The 20,219-nt window shown below is 42.2% G+C and overlaps 2 protein-coding genes across 2 annotated transcripts in view; both read right to left on the reverse strand.

Annotated features, from left to right (window-relative positions):
• Positions 1 to 28: 28 nt before the first annotated feature.
• On the reverse strand, positions 29 to 3,732 carry tma16 (translation machinery associated 16 homolog). The gene is made up of 7 exons (XM_027024013.2): positions 3,655 to 3,732; positions 3,463 to 3,572; positions 2,770 to 2,807; positions 2,047 to 2,131; positions 1,778 to 1,926; positions 1,378 to 1,420; positions 29 to 720 (listed from the first exon to the last, which is right to left on the reverse strand). Exons 1-7 carry the CDS (start codon positions 3,655 to 3,657, stop codon positions 525 to 527), a joined length of 624 nt encoding a protein of 207 aa, XP_026879814.2. The 5' UTR covers positions 3,658 to 3,732; the 3' UTR covers positions 29 to 524.
• Positions 3,733 to 7,870: 4,138 nt separating this feature from the next.
• The window catches only part of si:dkey-253i9.4 (rap guanine nucleotide exchange factor 2), a 28,526-nt gene continuing 16,177 nt past the window's right edge, over positions 7,871 to 20,219 (reverse strand). The window contains 21 exon segments of the mRNA XM_027024015.2: positions 7,871 to 9,020; positions 9,116 to 9,660; positions 9,919 to 10,096; positions 10,446 to 10,595; positions 10,714 to 10,830; positions 11,003 to 11,220; positions 11,554 to 11,577; positions 11,928 to 12,051; positions 12,214 to 12,425; positions 12,725 to 13,108; positions 13,313 to 13,524; positions 13,527 to 13,555; positions 18,176 to 18,190; positions 18,459 to 18,503; positions 18,506 to 18,580; positions 18,583 to 18,617; positions 18,862 to 19,105; positions 19,258 to 19,366; positions 19,460 to 19,663; positions 19,765 to 19,872; positions 19,997 to 20,161. Of these exon segments, the coding sequence (XP_026879816.2) occupies positions 8,995 to 9,020; positions 9,116 to 9,660; positions 9,919 to 10,096; positions 10,446 to 10,595; positions 10,714 to 10,830; positions 11,003 to 11,220; positions 11,554 to 11,577; positions 11,928 to 12,051; positions 12,214 to 12,425; positions 12,725 to 13,108; positions 13,313 to 13,524; positions 13,527 to 13,555; positions 18,176 to 18,190; positions 18,459 to 18,503; positions 18,506 to 18,580; positions 18,583 to 18,617; positions 18,862 to 19,105; positions 19,258 to 19,366; positions 19,460 to 19,663; positions 19,765 to 19,872; positions 19,997 to 20,161 (3,219 nt within the window). The 3' untranslated portion in view covers positions 7,871 to 8,994.

Below are 20,219 nucleotides of genomic sequence, written 5' to 3' on the forward strand. Positions count from 1 at the left end.
AAAAAGAAAAAAGCTCTGTGATGCTCTATATACATACATTTTAGAAATATTTAATTTTATGCTGCCCATAATAGATTTCGGTGACAATTTAATTATACAAAATGTAAATGATGTTGCTTAAGGATTCACAAAAGCATGTTTGTTTCTGTTCTTATGCAGGAAGCTACCCTGGTACATTTTCACAGAAATATAATCAGTCTCATTTCTTTCTCATTTTTTATTTTAATGTCTCTATACATTTTATTGGCACTGTGCGTGTTGGACAATCTTACGCATAATTTGTCTGCCTGGAGTGTTTTCAGCTCCTGTAACTAATCTTGATTTGTCAAAAATAACTTTGCCCATCAAAGTAAATGATGAGCTACTCATCCCTAGGTTTAATGGTGAAGTCCTGGAGGGATTCGTTGGCTGAGAGGAACGAAAACACTGTTACTGAAAAACCTCAAGGTCCATTAGCAACTCACTCTTTTCCACTTTATAGAGATAGTCATCCATACTGAACAAGATAGCTGCATGGCCTCACTTCACAATGTGATAGACTGGAGGTTGTCTTCCAGAAGTTCATCGGAGTCCAGAGATGTCTTATCTTCCTCACCACTCATATACTCCTCTTCCTCAGCGTGCAACTTTTGTGCTGCAGTACATTTGCTGTCTGACCTTTTTGCTGAAACCTTCCGCATCTTGATGTTGGGCAGTTTCTTCAGGTCGCCATTCCACTCCCTGTTAAACAACCAAACAAACACTTGGTTACATTTACAGGATGATTCTGGGATTCTGAAACTGGGACCAGTTTTCCACTGGTACAATGCACTGCAAATGCTTTTTGATATTTATTTCAATAAATGAGGCTGTAGTGAGTCAATTACAGAAATTTCTCAGTCTAGCAGGCTACACTGGAGCAATATAAGGCAGACATCAGGGCTGGCCAATCCTATACACAAAGGACTGGAGTTTGTGCAGGTTTTTAGGAGCAGATCCTGTTCCATTTGTGTAATCAGCTGGCTTTAGCCTTTACAGTTGGATCAGATGTTCCCAGCTTGAATGGAGTGAACACCTGCAGCCACACTGGCCCTTCACAAATAGGACTGATCACCTCTGGTGTAGACCTACATGCAAACAAAAGCCTAAAACCTTACGAATCAAACCAGTCTAATCAAAATTTAAGCAAAATCCCATCATGGACTGATTCATGTTCATGCCCAAGATATTTTTTTTAAAACTACTTTGTATAAAAGTTCATAAAGTTGTTTAAAGGACTTAATTCTCTCATCACATCTCATGCTAATTTGCTTTTTGATTCCCATTTCTTTATACACAAATCAAGATTCCTCAGGATTTCACATATACCTTTATGGGAAGGGTTGAGAGTATTCTCACCTGAATGTTTTTAGATGTTTCGAGTTCATTATATCTGGGATCTCTGTCAAAATAAAAGAAGTACAACCAAGCAGAAAGGTCATAATACACTACAAATTATGCCAAATTATTATACAACTGCTCTGTGTGTGTGTGTTTCACGCTTTTACTCCTAGCTCAACATGAAATTGGTGGCAATTGTTTTTGGACACTGCTGCATTTCTTTATTCAGATATCCATTTTAAACCAACCACAGTTTCTCTCATGGCCCATTACTAACCATGCAGGCTGCTAGCTATATAACACCCAAGTTATAGCTTGATCAGGGTCAACCCTCTTCGAAACCAGCTGACCAGTGGTTCCCTCCACACGTCAAATCTCTGATTAACCCAATGGGAAGGTATGGTGAATCACAACCTACCAAAGCCAGCGCCCTCGTACTGGGCCCTCTCTCTCTCGATCGTCTGCTTCACGGCGGCCTCCCTGGAGCCGTGGAGCCGCCCCTGCCGGCCTTTGATACTGTTCGCCAGCTCGATCTGCTCCAGCTCTCCATCAAAGCGGTGCAGATACCTGGGGAAGGCATCATCCGTTACAGTCACGAGTTCTCACCCTGCCTGGAGGGGCGACAATTGAGCAAATCAATTAAGCAATTGAACTTCCAGTGGCTAGTGCTGGTATCTGTATCCTTACCTCTCGATGATCTCACAAGCATCTTCCTTAGAATATTCTAGCTTGTCAGTGGCCAACTGATTTTGGAACCACAACAGCTTTTCCCCTGTGGAAATTAGAGGCAACTAATGAAGCTCACCCAACCAGGGGTGCCTGACTCCTGTCTAGGGGGTCTACTGCCCAGAAAAGAGTAGTTTCAACCCTGATCTAATAGACATGATCCAGTCAATCAAGGTCTGCAACAGCATCTACATGGGTGTGTTTGAAGTACATGTGCATTAGAAGTATAGTCTACAGGGTAGAAATGGAAAACCCTGCTCTACATAATACTGCACATACTCTATTCAGTGACTTAAAGACACATTTATTAGATAAATTTATTATATACAAATGCTGCTAGGTGGAGAGATAATTAGTGTAGAAATAAACAAATTTTTGTAGTTGGCCAATGTATAGATCCCACCAGTGCAATGTCATGCAGACTACATTATATAATCACCTACACAGCAACGCTTACAGAAACAGCAACATGGCGGTGGGGGCAAGGTCTATGGAATCAGGTTTACTACAATCTGTAGAACAAGTTACTGAAATATGTTGAGGCAGGATTTACTTCTTTCACATGACCTGCATACAGCCAGACTTAGAAATGATTAGCATTAACTTTACTGAATTCAGATGTCAATGTAACATGATGCCTCTGTTAATCAAAAGCAAATGAAGATGAAGAAGTATAAGACTTACTAATTATATTTAAACGCTGGGCTTTTTCACTTTTTAACCTGCAAAGAGAAAAAGAGAACTCAATTCAACAAACATTACCCAAATGTGTCTCACCGACTAGGTGATTTCTTACACCTAGTAATGAACCCATCTCTTCACCTGACCGGAAAGAGAAGCTAAACCGGACATGCCCAGAAGATCAATGCTCAGTTTTCACCAGAGGTGGAACTTTAATGTTCAGGGCTGACGCTGTATAACATATTTAAATATGTTATTACTAAAAGTAAAAAAAATAAGATCTCTTTCTAAATACCATGTGATACATGATGGTGCTTTGACGGAAGCCAGACTGGAAAAATATTCAAGATATTTTCTCTAGCCAGAAATTCAGGGGCGTATTTACGAACTTTTCGGATTTTAGCTACACTAGCTATGAAAGTTTCGATGTCGAGCTAGCTAGCAGATTAATGAAAGACAGTTGGCTGGTGTACGTGCAGGCAGAAGAAAGTAAAACGAAGGCTTCCCCCCTCCAATATGTAGCCACGTAATTAAGTTGTCTCAGACAAGTTACTATTTTGCAAAAACAGGCTGTATATTTTAGGCGAGCTAAGAAGATAACCTACAATGTTTTGATCAAACTCCCCACTAAAGGGCTTAGTGCTTTCTTAACAACTAGCCTACTGATAACAATCCACTAAAAAGTAGTGTACTTGCTTTTCTTTTCTTTCTTGTTTGATAGCTGCTCTGGCCAGGTACCCTGCTTTCCTGCTGTATGGATGCACCACCTTTTTCTCCACCGCTCCCTTCCCTTTTGCTGCTTTTGGCTAACAAGAAAAGAACACATGAGTTTACGAGACGCGCTAAAGTCCCGTTCACTGTTACATTTAATATATAAAAACAGCTTGCCATTTCTGCTGTTTGAAATCGGCTGAGCGCACGTGTCGCGTTTTTGGGGGACAGTCGTGGTGTTTACACACATCGGTTCTTCTGTGTTTGTGGTCCCCAGTTCATGCGCCCACACAAAGGTTCCGGATTTGTACGGCAACACTGGTTCATCCTATATGCTACTGTATGTAGAGGTCGTGTAGTACAAAGAAACTGATTTATTTAATTTATTGCTCTGTCAAAACAAATCTAAATATCCAGTTTTTAGATTGAAATTGCTGTCTGATCTCCTCATTCAGGCTCTTAGCCTCTTTCCTTCCAGTACTGGTTATACATGTGTAGTTGTCTTATATTGCTATGTTGTTCTGTTTTAATTGGAAGGTTTATCTTTTTTATACTTATTGTGTTTGTGCTGTGAATTGTAAATTGTAGATTGCTTTTTATATATTATGTAAAATAAGGTCTAGGCATATGATGAACTGGAATTGGTATCATCACAGATAACCATTGTATGTGTTCAAGACACCAGCAAACTTACAACCACATCTATGAAGTGCCTTACATTATCAAAACAGGTCATAGTGTAAGAGGGAAGTGATAGGGAAGCAGGAAGTGACTGCTCTCAAGACTGGACCGTAATGGTTTACTGTCTGAGTGATGTAGTGATGTATTTCTATTCCATGCCAGAGTGTTACCACCTCATGCCAACTCATCACTTATAATAGGCAGGGGCCAACAGCATATGGGCTGTACAGATCTTAGAGTGACCTCTCAAATCCAGGAAAGTTTGGAACTGGGGACAATGAAGAAGGCACATGCTAAGTACTATGAACTGTCAAATTTCTGTATTAATGATTTCTACATGCTGGACAGATTAAAGATGAGGAAGCAGATGGTGCCAGTAAAAAGAAAAATTAAAAATACAAGTTAACTAAGACCCCAAACCTTATAAAATCAAACCAAAGTAAAAACAAACAAACAAAAAAAACAAACAAACAAAAAAACAAAACCAACCAACATCTCCTAAACTAAATCACAAATACATTGGTGATGGGATTGTCTTCTGATCAAGTGCACATATATATGAGTTTTTCCTAAAATTCTATATGTTTAAGCAGACATCATATCATGCTTCCCATAAAATAAATATTAAATAAGTAAAAGGTAAAATGTATAAATGAGTATTTATTTGTGAGTGAGAAAGAGATCAAACTCTGATACAGTAGGCCAAAAAGGAAGAGAGATACAAGTCTGATAATACAGTTGTACCTCATTTGAACCATATTGGCAACGCCAAAGACTATAAATCTACAAGCTATAAACCATGACATAAAATACAAAGACAGAGAGAATAAAATAGAATCCCTACAAAATACCCAGTGTTGCAAAGACATATCCCATCAAGCTCTTGCAAGCTCTGATGCTCAATGTCCTACCTTATGGGCTAACCTTTAAGGTAGAGAAGAGACCAGCACCAAAATTCAAACTTTCAAATTTGTCCCTAGCCTGGAAATTCAGCCTGTAGAAGAGGACACTTGATAGGACAAAATTAGAGAAAGAGAAAAACATTGCAATAACAATAAATAAAAAACGTCTACATTCTGTCATGTGGCACAGGAACATATAATCCCTGACCTGAATTGGACTGCACCTTCATATGTTTTACCTGCTCTTATATACAGTTATGTGCAAAATAATAGCAGTGTGTTTAAAACAGCTGAGAAAATGCTCAATCCCCATAATAACATTTATTTTCATATACACAAAGGCACTGGGAGCACTGCACATTCACCTCCAAATGAAAATATGAACAAAATATCAATTTCTTAACTGAAAATGAAGGAAAAAGAATAATGGGCTGTTAAAAAAATAGCAGTGTCTTCATTTTCATTTACAACTCGAATATTTACAGTATAAACTGAAAGTTGTTTACAGATTTAGCTCTTCTGTTGATCACTGAACTAATATTTAGTTGTATAACCTTTATTTCTGATAACTGCTTTACATCTGTGTGGCATGGAGTCAACTAACATATGACACCTGTGAACAGATATTCCAGCCCAAGCTGACTGGACTACATTGCACAGTTCTTCTACATTCTCAGGTTTTGCATCAAAAACAACATTTTTGATGTCACTCCACAAATTCTCAATCAGATTGAGGTCTGGGGATTGGGCTGCCCACTTCATAACATCAATCTTGTTGGTCTGGAACCAGGATGTTGCTCGCTTGCTGGTGTGTTTGGCGTCGTTGTCCTGCTGAAACACCCATTTCAAGGGAATTTCTTCTTCAGCATAAGGCATATGACCTTTTCCAGTATTTTGATATATTCAAACTGGTCCATGAGGTCTGGTATGCGATAAACGGGTCCGACTCCAAAGTATGAGAACATCTCCAAACCATTGTTTGTACCTCCATGTTTTAGTCTTCACAGTGTACTGTGGCTTGAATTGAGTGTTTATGGGTCGTCTCACAAACTGTCCGTTCTTATTGGGTCTACAATAAGGCCACAATTTTGCTCTCATCTGTCTATACAATGTTGCGCCACTTCTCTTTGGGCCAGTGTGTTCTTTGACAAACTATAACCTATTCAACACGTCTTTTTTTTTTAGCAATGGTACTTTACGAGGGTTAATAGTTTGGCTTCACGTAGGCATCTTCTGATTGTTGCAGTACTCACAGGTAACTGAAGATCATCTTTGATTTCCCTGGAGCTGATCATTGGATGCTTCTTGGCCATTATTGTTATTCTATGATCTACGTAGATGGCAGTATTTCTTTTCCTACCATGTGTTTTGGGTTTTGTTTGCCATTTTAAAGCATTTTGTGATGGCTGGGGCAGGGGTACTTATTCAGCTAGAGGGTGGAATTGTAAACTAGTAATATTGGGACAAAACTGGGGTAAAAATAAAGTTAAATGGTGTGTAAGAAAGTGTAAAAAAAAAAAAGCATTGCTATTGTGATTCATGACTTGAATAGAGGTGCAAGCAATCTGTGACTTCCTTATTTGACATCACCTCAGTGATTAGACCACATAAAGAAAGAGTTCACCTGTACAGTGGTTTGCAGATGGATACATAATTCCATGTTTCGAGGAGTCTCTACATATAAGACGTGTCTTGGAATTCACAGCAGAAAAAGGAGAGTGGAGATATTTCTGAGAATGCAGATGCTATTAAAGTCAACAACCCCCAAAAAACAGAGAGAGGGAAGAAGCCAAAATAAAGAGGAACTCAGCTTCAACATACAGGCGCCATTATACATTTACCCATGTTGGAAATAGTAGTTTTTGGCTGAGATAATAAATGGAGTAGGATTTTTGTCTTGGTTCATAATCAGATGTAATCAGCAATATCTAATTATTACTATGTATTTCTTAAATATTAGCCAAGTTTACAAGACTTGTAATCTATACTTATAGATTATAACCAGAATATAATTGTTAACAGCAAAACAATCCAAGATGACAGTTTATCAGTGCAATTATTGTGCAATACTTTAGTTATTTATTTACCTGTAGTTTAACTTATTTAATTGGAGCTTGCACTTTATTTTTTTTCCCACTTTTCTTCACTTACAAAGAACAATTTTACAGCGTACCAATACAACTACCCCTATCCAGTTTATCTAGGTCTAGGTCCATAATGACCAAGTCAAAGTAACAGTGGCAAGGAAAAACTCTAAAAGCAAGAGAAAGAAACCTTCAGGTTAAACAAGATTCAGAAAGGGAAACCATCCTCCTCTGGTTGTCACAAGATGACAGCCCAGCACAGAATGAACAAAGATGCTTATATCAAGGTTCTTCATACCTGCACTTTCTGTATTGAGTGATTAAAAATACACAACAGGAAATAATGAATTTGTATTATTGCTTTTTGGCATTAGTGTTACTATTGTGTATTATTAGTCTATTATTATATAGTGTTTTGCCTGTAAATAAACTTTTGCTCCCCATATGAATATCTTATAATTTACAGGGGCAGGATCAAAGACAAGGAGAAAATGTCCCCTCCTCTACTATTGAAAAATAATCTGATGTTGCAGCATTCTTTTGTAATTTTTTAAGAACTTAAAAAGATGAACTTAATATCAAGCTGCAACTTGAGACCCATAGTGTGGCAGTTCAGTTACTTATGAGGTCTTTTAAGAGATCAAACTTTATTCGCAGATTTTATGCCAATTTGTCTTGTGGTTTATGCCACTTCTACTGTAGTAGAGACAAAACTAGGAGGCAATCCATTGCTACAGTATTTTATTCTCAGTCTTTGAAACTCATGGCAGCTGAATGTTACCTGAAACATATATATATATCTCTCAACTCTTAAAATATAACCAATATTTACAATTATTGTATTAAAAATACAAAATGAGATCAAGACTATTGCCAGTTGTCTTTTTAAAAGACATACAAATACATGCAGCATGAAAATACGACTTGGTAACGAAATGGAGACAGAGGAGGCTTTTCATATCTCTATTATGTCATTATAATCTAGCTAAAAATAGCTATGCAATAACTATGACAAATAGCAACTATGCAAACATTCTATTTTTACAAGTTTATCCCCATTTGTGCAACAGTTTACAATGTATGCTTTATATTACATGATCGGCAAAGAGGGGAATCAAACTGATTCAACATTAAAATAAAATAAACAATTCTAAAAATGAATAATTAAAAGAAAAATGTGCTGGTAAACACATCTGAAGAATTAGGTGGGAATATAAACAGATAAGACAGGATTAAAAGCACAATAACTGATCAACTGAACACTTGTAACACTGAACTAAAGATGCCTCTGAGGTCGATTACTGGCAGTTTTATTTTGCTCTATGTGCCTGAACAGGGCTAATATTGCCTGCAAATACATGCAGCCTTTGATTCAAGTATCCTTTGCATGCAGCTCCAAACCCCCCCATTCTCCTCAATACACATATACACAACAGACTGCGTAGACATCAGACATGTAAAATAACACTGTTTCCATGGTAAAAAAAAAAAAAAAAAAAAATATCCATGATTTTTTTTTTTGTTTAAGCTGGCAATTCTCCATCATTCATTTGTCTTTCCTTCAAAGTGCCAAAATATCTTGCTCTTATTTCTCACAGTGATTCTCAAGAAAGGAGATCTAAATGCCTCCCAATTGTATTTTGTGATGTTAAGCCCCTCTGACCTCACTCATGGACTCAACAGACAGCAACCACAGGCACCAGTCGACTGACAGCAGAAGTAAGGAGTCTGAACAGGGCTTGCTTGGGTTCACCTGCATATGAGTAGCTTCTAATAGCACTGCAAAACTTATGGTGTGCTGGGCGAATGTCAGCTTGGCTGCTGTTTGCTGAGGGGCATGGAGTTGTTTTTCATACTGCTGACACCTGTTCATTTTCTGAGATGAGAGAAAGAGAGGAAATGTTAAATTATTTTGACTTGATTTGCACGTTCTAAACTGACCATTAAACTAAACAAACTAAAGATCCTCACCGTCGCGCGGTGGTCGCCGTGGTGATGGACAGTGGGTATATCCGTGCATGCGACTGGATGGGCGTGGCTGTGGAGGAGGTTCTAAGTCACACGACCTTTTAAGAAGGCGGGACCTCTGCAGGGCTGCATTGTAGTCTGGTGGACGTCGGCCATGGCCATGGCTAACCTCCTCTGCCTCGGCCACAGACAGAGCCGTGTAGCCAGGCGGTGTGGGTGGCGGCTCTCGGAAACGCCCTTCGCGTCGAGTCGCCGCACTCTTCTGCACACTCGGCACCTCATCCTTTCCACCCCTTCGCTTGATCGTTCCTGTGTCACCTTCCGATTCATCACCCCAGTAGCCTATGGGCGTGGCTGACTGGCTCCGCCCAATCCCCTGCCCCTCTGACAGAGTCTCCCAGCTCCGGCTGTCATAGTAACCTATGCGCTGTGGAAGGCTTTGGATGTTGTCGTGGGAGCCACTAGAGCAGGAGGTCCAGCTGCCCCGGCCGCTGTCAGCTGCATCCAGTGATGTGCGATCACACTGATCCTGGGTCAATGAGTAAGAGCTGAGAGGAACAAAGAGTGAACCAATGAACGAATCAAGGAATAACTCAACTGATTCATCAATGAACAATTAAAATCTGGGCTACTTCCCAAACCATATTAATGATGTTCAATCAGAATATCTTGGAAACCAATTCTTCTTTGGGCATTTGAAGATGCTGTAGCTTAGCTGCTTTGGCCTGTTTTTGACCACTCCTTGCCTGCTTTTCAGTGCAGATTCAGAAACAGTCATATCCACTTGTGCATGGGTGTGTTCCTACCCAAGGCTGATTTGGTCGAGCTCAGTCCGATGTGTGCTGAGTGTGTGTGCCAGGGCATGTGGATGAGAGAGGGTCCGCATGTGGGTGGGTGTGTGGTCTTCACTTGCAGCGAGCTCAGAGGAGGAGGAACTCAGGACACTCAGCTGATCAGGTGCTTCGTTCCCAGACAGGTATGGCCCTAGTGAACACACACAATGCTATGCTCACATGCTTCATACAGACACACATCTTAGTGTCTGCTGTTTAAGAAATGCAAACAGTGATATTATTCAACTCATCGATGGTGTCTTTTCTATCTGTGCACTCGAGCTCAAAGGTTTCCGATTTTATCCGCTAATGGGCTGGTGCTTGCTGCAGGTGTTCAGCTGAATCAAGCAGAGGCAACCACCTGATCCGCCGTTTGAAGACTGAGACCAGCTGATCACACAGTTTCAGGCATGCTCCTGCGCGGCTGGGATACAACCCTGCAGGTAAAACTGGACACCCCTCCACTTTTAATGAACCACGTCAGGTTATGCTGTTCACACCTTTTCGCAGCATGCCATTAGGAGAAGTGGGTGGGGTGGAGAGGATAGGGCCAATGTTTGATTGGCAGACTTCTGGTTGCCTTCTTTGTCTATCATGCCCTTCTTCTGACAGAGAAAGAATCTTCTGCCGGGAGCCAGGGGAAGGGACGCCTGTAAACACGCGCGCGCACACACACGCGCACACACACACACACAAAACAAAAACAATCAGATTTTAAATTTGGATTAACTTCTGTGAGTGTGTGTGTGTGTGTGTGTGTGTTCTCACCGAATGGTGGCAATTCTTTGCCAGGTGGCTTCTTGCGAGTGGGGTGCTTTGGGGTGGGGCTTCTCTGACTGACTGGAGATGCATCAGCTCGTTTTTTCTCTGTAGTGGTCTTGCTCACTAAGGCAAACACCCACCAGCAGATAAGCAAACAAACAAACAAAAACAGATGAACCAGCACAGTGTGTTTCTACAACACATCAAATATTAACATGTCATATAACAGGCAGAGCAGAAGGAGTCTAAGTGAGAACTTGCATGTGTGTGTGTGTGCGCGCGCGCGTGTGCTGACCCATGTTGGTGGCGGGCTCCCACTGCAGTGAGTGTGTGTGTAAGGCATCCTCATTGCTGTCGTATTCCAGTGTATCGAGGTACTGCCGCACACGTCTGCTCATCAGCTCTGACTCGTAGAGCTTCTTGGCACTGAGGAAAGAGCTGCGTCGGCCCCTCCTCCGCCCGGCCGCCGTGCCCACATCCGCCAGAGACGAGCCACTCACCTGGCTCAAAGACCTGCACGCAAACACGCATTCAGAGGTTATTTGCAATCTGGAAATGGAAGGAGGGAAAAAAGAATGTAGCAGAAAGAAAGAAAAAGAAAGAAGTGATCAGCTGGCTAAGGCCCATGCCTTTTCAAAAGAGGAGAGAAGAATAGAGGAGAGGTGAGGAGCACTGCTAACGTGGTTTACCCAAAACTGGTTAAATGAATAAATCAGAGTTAGGTTAATAGCACATCACACAGCAAAGTTATCATGAAGAAGAGACAAAGCACGAGAGACACAGAAGAGGGGGGCGAAGGGGAAGAGATGGAGTAAAAGAGTGAGCATGAGCTAGAGTCCCACTTACCCAAGACTCCTCCACTTTTTCTTCCTAAAGCACCGAGCCGTGAGGACACCAGAGAGAGAGGAAGACATTCACGGAGCAGAGAGAGAGACAGAGAGACAGACAGGCGCTTAGACAGTGGAGCCCACAGAACACAGGCCACAGACCAGAGGGAGAGCCCTGTCAGACATCCCAGCAGCACAACACACAGCTGGCAGCGACCTGGCCCCAACACTCAGACAACACTCAGCTGTGGGCGCAAGTGTGAGCTGTGTAAGAAGGTTCAGCACAGAGCTGATCACTGTGTAGAAGTTCCATTTGCGGTAACTCTTCTCAAGGGAGTGCACTGAGTGAGAGGGTGTGTATGCACGCGCGCACGCACGCGTATGCTTGTGTACCTGGTCCTAAAGAGCACCGCTGGATCTGTGCTGACACATGCCATTCGGACCACGTGTCTGATCTCACGTGCAATCATCCGCAACTTCTCAAAATTTACTAGACCATCCACCTTAGAGTCATTACCTATAATACATGTACGAGACCCACACAGAGACACACATACATACATACATACATACACACACACATACATACACAAAATTACAGAGACACAGACTCATTTACTCAACCCTAAAAGAGCGGTGGTGATGCACGGGCCATGAGCAGGGCATTGGGGGCCCTTACCCTCATGGAGGAAGGTGAGGTCTTTCTTAATGACGGGGTAAAGGGGGATGACCGGTGGCTGGAGGTTGTGCTTGTTCAACAGATTGCGGTATTTGGCCATGTTGCGTGATGGGTCGAACACCTCCTGCAGCTCGGATAGCAGCTTCTCATACTTGCCAGGCAAGCGCTCCCATGTAGCCCGCAAACGGGACACAGGTGCCAGATTGAGGCCACTGCAGTGGTGGTGGTGGGGGTTGATAGAGAGAGAGAGAGAGAGATCCCTTGATTAATCTGAAAAGAGCTTTTAACAGTAGTAGATGGTAGTAAATGACTGCCAGTATCATAACTTTTCATAGTATTCATAGTATTTACATAGTATGTGTAAATACTATGAAAAATCCTTAGTTTGTATCCACTGCCTGACCCACAGAATGCAAAATTTAGCATTAAACATCTAATGCTAATGGAATTTCATCATTCTTTTAATCCACTAATGTACCAGAGTCCTGACTTATAAATACTACGGACTAACCTGATAATGGCAAACATGGAGTTGAAGTTTCGGCATTCCTTGCAGTGTAGGGCGACTTTTATGAAGTGTTTGATGATCTTCATCCTTTTGGACTGGTTGGGCTCCCGTACAATCTCCGTAGCGACCCAGAAGGTCTCTTGATTTACGAGGTCCTCGAAGCTACGGAGGCTGGTGGGGAGGTCGTGTGGGCAGAGTTTGAAGAGGTCTAAGATGTAATCAGTGGGCTCGATGCTGGCGAAGAGCAGGTAGTTGCGTGCCGATAGCTGATTTGCTATTTCGGCGGAGCTCAGAGACAACAGGCACACCTGGGACTCCCGCTGCATTTCCTGAGCCTCCATGTCCGAACACAGTGTCTCTGTCTCCATGTTATTCTTAAGGTAGTACCTGAGAGACAGAGGTGCATTTACACACACAAAGGAAGGCACATATGCATACACAGAGATGCACGCATGCACACACACGAAAGCAAAAGTTAATGGCCAAGGCTAAAAGCAACACTGACTATCTGACTACTGTTCAATAGTCATGCTTAAATCTGGAATAAAAACAGGAGTCCCAAGTGTGGCGAGTTTGTGTGAGAAAGCCCACCTGGCACAGAGCTGGATCCTGTCTGCCAGTTTTGAGAGTTGGTCTGGAAGTCTCCTCTGTTTGATGACACCCTCTGGCGTGACGGGACACTTCACATAGCGAGTAAGCTTCTGGGCAGCTGTCAGACCATACTCTCGGATCGCCAGGTTGGCCGCCTCTCTGGCCGTGGTGTCTCTGTTGATTAGCAGGTAACGACTTTGGCTGGTCAGCTTTGAAGACAGCGCAGCACCTGATCCTGTAATTCTGCAGAGCAACAAACAAGGAAAAACAAACCAAAACGATGCTTGTACAGGTCCTCTAAAAACCCGCCCTGCAATTTGGAAAGCTTTCACTCCATTCCAAGTCAGCAGTTTCAGTCTGATATTGTCTGCAAATCACATTAATGTCTGTATGAAGATGAACTGCAATAAGGGGTCCCATCCAAGAGGAAGAAAATTGACCTTGAAAGAACATGTAAACGATATTCAAGGCCAACCAATCTCTGGTCTGCTTTTTCTGATGGTGATTCCCAAAATGTGCCCATATTTGGGGTGCCAGACTGAAAGGTGGTGGCGGAGTTGAATGAAAGCCTACAAGTTCAAGGGTCATCATGCCAGGTCTTGGAGCCTGCACCAGGGACCCCAAGTCATTACACCGATCACATGCATGTGGGCCAGGGGTGGCCAAAGTAGCTATGAAATCAACCTATGGGCAAGTCACAATCTGAAACCCATATCACTGGAAATGAGAGAAACGGTATTAAACGGCGGTATCTAGGGGCCTGGAGCAAGAAACAAGACTACTAGGACTACAACAGACAAGCAGAAGATCATTCTTGGCACCACAGAATTAAACACAACTAGAGGGGGAAAAAAGAAGGTGATCGCTACCTAACAAGAAAGGTAGATTATGAAGAGAAGTCAGAACAGTGCAAGTAGTACAGGTATACAGCCAAAAGATCCAGACACTGCCAAATCTCTGCTCATAGAGATAAGTGACAGCACATAATAGTTAAATCTAGAACAGGCAGCAACTAGGAGGAAGAGACAGTCATCTAGAAAGTAAGACGACTTTCTAAAGCAGCTCAAGAAGACCTAGACCTAGAACCACAAGACAGGTACCTGGAGCCAGGATGTGCTGAGCAGAACTGGAAAAAGAAAAAAGCCCAAGACAGGCTTTCACAGAGAGGGAGGGAGGGGGAGAGAGCAAGAGAGCGCAAGCGGGCACAAGACACGTATCCAGACCTGCTAACCTTAATTGAAAAATAAAGAGGGGAGCGAGATCTATTTTAGTGATGTCATAGATTAATAATTCACTTTCAACCTGTTAAGAGTCAGACATGATCAGCAATGCTGTTCTCTCTCTGATGATGTAACCCATAGGTCAATATACTGCTTTAATATTCTAGAATAGAGGGTTTATATTAAAAGCCTGTCACTTTAAGAGAACTCAGTTTTGGTGTATTTTGTTAAGACACATGTCGCCAGTTATTACCATCCATTTTACAATGGCATGGGCACATTATTATTTACTAGAATGAGAGTGCATGATGGTTAGAATATCAGCGCGGTATAAGCTGGTCGTTAAGTTCAGCTAACTGCTTATCTGTATCCACTGTCAGGCATCACTGTTCAAGGTAATAAGGAATCCCCCATTTTACCTCATAACATGACAAATTTTTCTCATTGTGACAGGTGCTGAGCCGGACCGAGAAATGTTGAGCTGAGCGTACAGAGTAGTGCCTAATGCATTGGGTGTTTTTTTTGTGCAAAAAATCACTTATACACAAACAGATCACATACACATACAGATGCACACACTAAATGCACACTTTTCCCTTTGTGAATTATTATTGAAATCATACACATGATTCATTCTCTTTAAATTGGAAGAGAAGAGCATTTAATTTTATTGTGAACAAATTCTATTTAAAGTGAGCATAGTCATAATTGAGGTAAATAAGCACACTACAGTTCCAGAAAATATTATTTTGAGCTTAATATAGTAGAAAGCTACCTGAATCCACTCAGATTTTGTTTTTTTTTTTCCTGGATTACATAGGGGAGAAGGAAAATGGCACCCAATGTGGAACCTGAGTGAATTTTATAACTGCTATAGGTATAGAGTATAAATTTTAAGCATTTACCTGATAAATAACTTAATTTGTAAAGAAGTACTCAAAGGAAACTGTCGATAACATTATAAACAGCAAAGTGTGTATGCAAAATTTTGGCTCTGACCCTGTGTTCACAGTAATACTGCAGCTGAGGTACAGAAAGTTTTTACTCCCCCGGAGAGTGTAGTAAAAATGTAGGTATATTCAGATTTAAAAGTGGTTTTTGCTAGTTTGAGGAGAACCTTTCTCCCATGTTTTTGGATAAAGAGCAATGTAATTCTGGAGATGGCCCCCCTTGACAGGTAATTCAGATAGATGAACAGAGTCTATAGTTCAGGAACAAATCACCAGAAATAAACAGCATGAGGTTGCTAGTGTGAGTAATAGATGATAGAACTATTTACTTCAGAGAACAGACACTAAACATCATGTCAGTCCAGTAGATTTGAAACTGCGTGCCATCAGATAGTTTAGAGGGGATAAGCAAATAAGCCCAATAGTCTCAATAAGTACTACCCAAGAACGGAAAATTCCGTTATGAAATTCTGTATTCCCACTTCTATCCGAGGTACATCGTGTGTTAGTGGTGCACAATGGCAAGCATGGTTCAGAAGTGCAAACTCCAAGCTCCAATGCCTCAGAAACTAAGAGTATTCTGCCAAACCTTCTACTGAGGTGGATTTCAGCATATTCCATTCCATGCTAGACAAGTCTTCAGTGATGTCAGTCTTTCTGAATGTCACCAGTATCAAATAATACTGCATCATTTGTGTCCCCTTCCCTGAACATCACTGTGTATAACTGAGCCTCCTAAAATGTGTCTACAAAAGCCTAGCTTTGAGAGCTGGACAATGTCAGTGCTTATGTAACTGGGGCGAAAAGGTGCACATTCAGGTCTTGGAGACCCACGAGAACAATGGTGAGAGTGTTTCTGATTATCTCTGCCAGCTCCACTCTACTTTACAAAATGTCGTGGAATGTAGCAGCCTTACAGAGCGAAATGCTGATGCTCAGTTATTGAAGTAATTCACCAGGGTTGCTGGGAAATTTTGGTTGTCATCTTGCATTTCAAAGAGGCACTGGCTGATTCAGCAAAAGAAATGCATTCCATTTTATGAACTTCTGCTACACACCAGATCCCATGAACATAAAAGCCTGCTAAGAGGTCTAGGACACAGTGCCCCATGAATTCCAGTACAGCCAAGGTTTGTGCCAAGACTCACATGACTATAGAGGGGATTACTGCTGTATAAACATGCACAGAGCAGCTAGAGGAAAATACAACAGTTAGAGGTTGAAGCTGCTACGAAAGCTGACACTCAAGAAGAAGGAAAATGACAGTAGTTTTCCAAAATACACGGTGTCAATGACTGTGGATAAACATCACAGAGTGATTAAATTCTGCTATAAATGTTCTAGAACTTATGATAATCACCAACAGTTGGCTGACTCCCAAACAGCTCTCCTCACACACACTCCGCCTCCCTGCAAAAACCTACAAATAACTTCCCTCTACTAATAATAAACTAGAGCTTCTCTGACTACCATTGACTCTGGTCTCTTGATTTTGGGCTGCTCGCCAAGCATGTAGAGAAGGGACTGGACAGAGAGGGTAGTTGCATTGGGGCTCAGTAAGAGGATAAATAACCTTACAGCCATAACCTGGTGAAAGCCAGTTTGGCTCACAATTAAAAGTTTCACAAATCCTTCAGAAAACAAAGTTCTGAAAACAGAGAAGTGCCTAGTGGTCTAATTGGAGTGTCATGTGAGGGCACAGCCTGGCTGGATTGGTCACCCAGAAAGCATTGGATCAAAGTTTAAAGCTCTGGTTGAAGAGCCACTAATGTGCCCCATACCTGGAGGGCTGCTGGTCCAAAATCAGATTGTGGATATAAACCCAGAATCCTACAGCAAAATCCAAACTGCAGGGAAAAACATCTCTTGGCGTGGCATCATGCTCCCTTCAGAATGTGTCACCTCAGAGTGTAAACTGACTGACTGAGATATGCATTTAACACCTGAAAACTATGATGGTTCTTAGAGTCCTCCTAAGCAAATAGCCCATTCTTTGCTGGAGTCTTCTAATAAGCTGTCTGGTCATACATGTATTATTGATCTGCATCTTAACTTTTGAATAAGCCTTATTCCTCCAGAGTTTAATGAGTTTTGTAAAGAGTTTGCTATTTTGAAAAGTATCCAAAAAGAAGTTCCTCATGCTTTCACCCAACATGATCTTGATGTTGGAACTGTCTAGTGTCACACACCATACTGAGCTTGAAACCCATATTTCATTTTAGCATGAAAGAGATGTGTTTCTCCGGCAGATTTTGAGGACTTGAGGCATCATCTGAAGGAACTACCAGATTGTGGAATCATAGAGGAATACAATACTTTTTGTTCTTGTCCACAAAAGAAATCACGATCTGAGAATGGTTGCTGACCAAGACTTCCAGTGCGAAGGGGGCCAATCATTCAGTGCTAGATCACACCAGACTTCAAAACTACTAAGATATTTTCAGTCATTTCAGATTAAAGTCTAGTTTGGCTCATCTGTTTTATTAGAGAAAAAACAAGCCTAGTCTTTTGTACTGCACATGCGGACTGGAGTAACAAATTGTATAAGAGTACCTTGATGTCAAAAAGCGCATTTGCTACGCAAAACACGTACAAGTTGGCAGGTCTGGGTGTCTGGGAGAGAGAGCGAGAGAGAGAGACACAGGGCGAGACAGGGGCAGCGGTGAAAAGCCCAGCAGTGTGCGAGTACTCACGAGTGAATCCAGGTGCTGTGAGCGAGAAGAAGGTTCCGGAAAAAGTTAGAATATCACAAGTATTACAGACTTGTTTAGCAGGGCACTCATACCTTCACACAGACACAAACACAAAAACACACACATGCGCGCACGCACGCACAATGTAGTTAGCACTGCAACAGACAGTAAGGCAAGAAGGGAATTGAGAACAGAAAAGCTGTGCTCTGGGTAAATGGTTTTGTTCTAGATGTTTCTCTACATGTGCTGTTAACAGCTTGGTGTGTTGGAGGATGATGGTTACCAGGTGGCTGTGTGCTGTAGTCAATGATGCGCTGTTGGCCTTGGCCAAATCAGGGTTGCTGGACGACAAGTTGCTGCTGACAGGCATGGTGGGAGGACCCTGCTTGGTCTGCCTCAGGCCACGATGCTGTCATCTTGCGTCTGCCCCAAGCCGAGGTCACTGTCATCAAGAAGAAACATCAATTTCCATGCAATTCAATGAACATGCAGCGCTGAGAAAACAATTCAGTGTCAAACAAGGCTAGCAAGTGAATCTTTGTACATGTGGCCTATAAGTGTGACTGTGTGCGCATGTGCATATGCAGATGTATGTGTGTTGGTCTGTGCACACATGTAGGTAGGTGTGTGTGTGTGTGTGTGTGTGTGTGTGTGTGTGTCAGTGAATGCATGCATGTGTGAGGTACCTGTATGGTTTCTGAGGTAGGATGGTGATGCGCGTTTTGTCTAGAATCTTCATCAGTTTGTTGCGGCCGCCCACTGTGTGTGCTTTGACTTTCTTGCTGACCTTCTCTTGACTTATGACCCCAGGAGTGACCCCAAGCTCAGGAACAGAGTAGCGGGAGCTTTTCTTCCCATCACCAATTTTAGGAAGGTGAGGAACCCCGTTCTTCCTTTCCTCCGCTATCCGGGTCACCAGTTCCTTAAAGACTGAGAGAGAAAGAGAGAGGGGTGTTTTTAGAAGATCTGTATATAAATACTGCCAAAAGGGACAAAAACATGCAAATAGAGCTACTAATATATTTGATGAATGGGTGTCAATATAAACTTGGGGATGCATGAGGGGTAGTAAACAGACTCACCTAAAAGGTTGGTTTTGACATTCATGGAAAGATGCAAGTTGTTCTTGAGAATGTCAATGGCTTTGGCCAAATGCACATTCTCAAATGTCTGTCCATTAACCTCCAATATCTAGAGTGAAACAGGGAGAGAGAAAAATTTGGATGAAAATCATCAGTGAGTTAAAGAAACATTTAAGAATTTTCCAAAGTGAAGTATTTTAACCTGATCTCCACGCTTAAGCCCCGCCTCCTCTGCCTTACTGCCCACTTCTACACTGTTAATGAAAAGGCGTGTCCCCCGCTCTGCACCACCAATCAGAGTGAAGGGAAGGGCCATTTCCCGAGAGGCCCTTGTGATGGAGACCAAACGTGGTTTGGCCTTAGCAGCACATGCGATGTTCAGGAGACGCAGCTGGCCAGTCATCTTCTGTAAAACCGGCAATGAAAGGCAGAGAGGCAGGGGGATTGAGCAGGGAGGAGCTTACAATGGGTTCTGGCTTGTTTGTTTAGGGTCGAGTCTTTTCATACTTCTCTTTCCAAACAGTTCTGAAACTCCTCCAGGAAGGTGGTCATGCCAGGGTCTCCCTCAAAGTCACTGAAGTGGTTATTGACCCACAGCAATATGACTCTTGTCACCTAAGGGCGGGGGTGTTATCAGAGAGTGTTAGAGAGGACAAGGCAGAGAATAAAACATGGGCTTTACCTGTGTGTGTGTGTACGCATGTGTGTACACATGACATACAGACAACTGCAAGCATACCTTATCACGTAAACTAGGGTCATTGAACCAGTCCAGCATTCTTTGGCCCAGAATGAGAGGACTAGACAGGAAGGTGCGGTAGGTAAGCAGGAAGTCCTCGATGTACGTGGGGTCCACCACGGTGTGGTCCTCCACTAAATGCTGGATGAGCCGCTCTGATGTGCCCTGTGAGACATGTTACCTTTGGCTTAAGTGTTTGCCAACACAATCTTGTGCAAATCTC

The sequence above is a fragment of the Electrophorus electricus genome, chromosome 9 (assembly GCF_013358815.1).
Source record: "Electrophorus electricus isolate fEleEle1 chromosome 9, fEleEle1.pri, whole genome shotgun sequence".
NCBI classification, from domain to species: domain Eukaryota; kingdom Metazoa; phylum Chordata; class Actinopteri; order Gymnotiformes; family Gymnotidae; genus Electrophorus; species Electrophorus electricus.

Bases quoted from the DNA above. Each gene is read 5' to 3' on its own strand.
- tma16 (XM_027024013.2), bottom strand. The intron at 1,927-2,046 runs GTAAGGATACAG...TGCCTTCCCCAG, and splicing joins GCTTGTGAGATCATCGAGAG to GTATCTGCACCGCTTTGATG. The intron at 1,421-1,777 runs GTAGGTTGTGAT...TTATTTTGACAG, and splicing joins GTACGAGGGCGCTGGCTTTG to AGATCCCAGATATAATGAAC.